General features: G+C 32.6%; 1 protein-coding gene across 1 annotated transcript; it reads left to right on the forward strand.

The window, feature by feature from the left end:
- Positions 1 to 574: 574 nt before the first annotated feature.
- LOC128220227 (uncharacterized) lies at positions 575 to 3,401 on the forward strand. The gene is made up of 5 exons (XM_052928529.1): positions 575 to 817; positions 1,160 to 1,228; positions 1,633 to 1,744; positions 1,978 to 2,096; positions 2,565 to 3,401. Exons 1-4 carry the CDS (start codon positions 707 to 709, stop codon positions 2,055 to 2,057), a joined length of 372 nt encoding a protein of 123 aa, XP_052784489.1. The 5' UTR covers positions 575 to 706; the 3' UTR covers positions 2,058 to 2,096; positions 2,565 to 3,401.
- The last annotated feature ends 253 nt before the right edge of the window (positions 3,402 to 3,654 follow it).

The raw sequence follows: 3,654 nt of genomic DNA on the forward strand, positions 1-3,654 counted from the left end.
ACAGTTGTAAACATAAACGGCAGGTGAGGGTTAGGCCCAGTCAGTAGTTTTATATTAAGGGAGTTGAAGTTTGCCGTGAGGTATTCTGTTTCGCATACAACATCGGAAAGGAGAAACTAAAAAGAATTGGTCGGTCTCTTGACAGTGATGGATTGATTGCTAGGACTCATGGTAATACCAAAGGACTACCTCATAATGCAATCACATTTGAGGAAAGAGAACACATAAGAAAATTCCTCATCTGCTATGCATCTGACAATGCAATGCCCGTTCCCGGAAGACTTCCAAACCACCGCAATAGTAAAGTGTTGTTGTTGCCATCTGATAAAACACAAGCAGACATTCATGTTGAATATGAAAAAATAGAGGGTGCTAGAAGCTATGGCATGAGTTGTGCCCACATATAGTCTTAGCTAAACCAAAAACAGACTTGTGTTTTAGATGCCAAACCTTTTCTTTTAATATTTCACAAAGTGGTGCCCTTTCTGAATATGATAAAATGACACTTCTTGATCAATATGAAAGTCATGTTGAAAGTGCTAGACATCAGAGGGAGCAATATAGAATGCAGTGTGATTACTCTAAAGTTACATGTAGTGAAAACATTACAGTTGAAGGTGTGCTTTGGTTAATAAATTTCTATGCGCTATAGTTTTAGCTGTCTTATGTCATGCTTCAATATTTTCTAGTCTAAAAATTAAAATATATGTTAAATTCTATTTATATTTTAGGTTCAGAGTCATGTTCCTTAGATGCAACCGTCCAATACAGCTGGGACTTTGCACAGCAGGTTCATATTCCACACCATAGCCAACAGGTTAGTTGATTTTTTTCTATCAAGTACAAGCAAATAATCAAATGGTTTTTTTTTACTGAATTTATCAACTTATTGCAAGAGATTATTTTTTTTTAAAGGATTTATTGTGCAGTAATTTGCATGTGTATCATACTTGTGAGTGCCTAAGGTTTACTGCAGTAAATGTATGCTTCTACTTAAATGGTTACATACCTGGTAGTGTATTCATTGAATGTAAAGTGTTTATGTTAGAATTCTTTTTACATGATTTAGAAATTGAATCTTTCAATATTTAGAATAAAATGCTGGTTCTAATTACCAGATACTGTTGTCAAATTTAATGCAAGCTTTTATCTACTACAGGTTGGACCCCTGTATTTCAAAACTGCCGGAGGAGATGTGAGGTATTTGGAGTTTGCTGTGAAGGATCTGGTAAGCTTATTCATTTTGACTGAGACTCACTACTCATATATAAATCTGAATTCACTTTTTTACAGTTTTAAATTGCAATCTGTTCTGTGTCATTATAAGATGTCCTGATGTCAAATGTTAATAATTGAGAATTGAAGGGGCACTTCTTAGCAATAAATGTTTTACTTCATTAAAACAAACTGATTAAGAATGTAACATTTCCATTGGTCAATAGCCATCATGCACATCTCACAATCTGGAATTGGATGTGTATCTGAACATTTATTTGGTATATGTTAGTTATGAGAAATGTTTTAAATGTTTTGTTGTATTAATGTTAAATACTGGTGCTGTTAAATTTTTGCTTCTGTTGCTGATGATGGTGATGACTAAGAATAGTGATAAGAAGGATAAATATTTTTCAGAGAAACAGGTGTTTTGCCTGGGTGAGGCACATGCTCAGTTCCACTTTGACAATTGCCAAGGACAACAAAAATAATGCCGTTCTTGGTTATGCTGTGTGGAGAACATTGACAGGTGAGAGTTGTTGTGTTTAGTGGGAAAAAAAATATGTTTCATGATGTAAACTAAATTATGTTATTGCTTTTTAAATATCTCACAAGGTTTTCAGTAACTCTTTAGATGAGTGAAACAGATGTGTAGCTTTAAAAGCTTTTGATTTGTTGTACTTAAAAAATAAACAACATATATATTTCAGAGCTTAATTTGAAATAAAGAGATCTTATTAACAATTAACTATTCTATTCCAGGAGGGCATAAGACAATCCAATACTCACTGATGCTAGCCGGCCACACCAAATTTTCATGCGACTGGCATTTTGGAGTTTGAAAAAACAGAATGAGATACATGGATGCAGAGACAGTTGAGGTATTCAGGGAGTTAGATTTTTACCACACAAATAGTTTAAAACAATTATAGACATAAATTACTTACACATGTTTCAAGATTGATTAATTTCCTTCTTTTTAATACAGTTATAAACTAATAAGAAGTGGCATGAAGAAAATGGGATTTTTTATAGTTAAGATTGAAAATAATCATATATGACTAATGTTATATTAAATTGATTATTATATAAAATAAGTTCATTTATTATCATGTATATTTAGACATAATAGGTAATTAATAAATTCACTGATGTTATATACTTCATGTAGGCATTACATAGTGCAAGGGTACTGCTCAGTATAATCACAATAGTGAAATAAGACGATAACTGCATATAGAAATTGAAGCAGATATTGAGTTCTTGCACTAAGGTGACAATATAATATGTCATATTGGATCGTTTCTGTCTGAAATTCATTCATCATGTAATGCTTTTCTTCAATACAGGAGGTGGCTTCCACAGAAGCCATGTCATCCCGTAATGGCCACAACATTCCACATATTGTTGATGGCAACAGCAAACAAGTGTCGTTCTATGACTGGAGCACCTTCTTCAAAGGCATTTTCAAACCATTGAAGAACATTTCGAAATACCATTCATTTGAGGTGTCTTCTAACGAGCCTGGGGTTTTAAGAGTAAGGAAGTTTGTTGATGCCCCTGGGGAGAAAATTAACATACTGAAAAACTGCCAAGTGGATATTGGTGTTCTGCCAGAGCAGATCTTTGGTGAGGGAATAAGTGCAGAAAGGCAATGGTACTTGCATGATGTAAAAAGAGACTTTTGCAGATCAGATAATGCTAAAAACACAACATGCCCATTGCCATTAGTTGCAAAAGAAGGCTATTCAAAGGCCAAAAAACAAAAGTTGAAATAGGCAACTTTATTGAGAACACTTTCTGTGTGTGTTTCAGCAAAAGTTATAGTTTGTTTCTTGCTATAAATATATTGGCATGTGTAAGTGGAAGTTTTATGTTTTCATTTACATTCAAAGAATATATTTCTTTGTGTTACATTGATAAAATATTCATGATCTTAGGAATGTATGGTTTCCTTGGCAACCAAAAGTAACACACTTGATTGATCATTAAATACTTATGTATAAACATGTATTTCAATTATGGGAATATCATTGAACAGTCGGCCATCTATAAGTAAAGTATGATGGCATTCATATTTTCCATACACGAATGCAGTATAATGTGAAAGTGTACATTTATAAGTCTATATGTTAATAGTTATACATTAATATAGTTTCTATAATCCTTGCATGCATATGTTTGTTGTCAATTTTGTCAAATAAGGCATGTGTCAATGCTTGTAAATACATTTCATTCTGTGTCATCTTACAACTCCAAAAGAATGAAATGAGCAAAAAAAAAGAATGATTCTAGGTATAAGTCAGTTGCTATGGCAACCAAGTATAACATTCTTATTGATTTTAAAAATAATTGATTTCACCAGACAAGTTACATCTTTTAAATAATTGCTTGTTTTAAAATAATATGTTTTTTGTTTTGATTAATACAAGGATAAGC

The sequence above is a fragment of the Mya arenaria genome, chromosome 15 (genome assembly GCF_026914265.1).
Source record: "Mya arenaria isolate MELC-2E11 chromosome 15, ASM2691426v1".
Lineage (NCBI taxonomy): Eukaryota > Metazoa > Mollusca > Bivalvia > Myida > Myidae > Mya > Mya arenaria.

What these genes read in the sequence shown, in the direction of transcription:
- LOC128220227 (XM_052928529.1), top strand. Translation starts at nt 707, where the DNA reads ATGTTAAATTCTATTTATATTTTAGGTTCAGAGTCATGTTCCTTAGAT. An exon ending in AGTTTGCTGTGAAGGATCTG is followed by an intron (nt 1,229 to 1,632) that starts GTAAGCTTATTC and finishes AATATTTTTCAG; the next exon opens with AGAAACAGGTGTTTTGCCTG. An exon ending in TGTGTGGAGAACATTGACAG is followed by an intron (nt 1,745 to 1,977) that starts GTGAGAGTTGTT and finishes ATTCTATTCCAG; the next exon opens with GAGGGCATAAGACAATCCAA.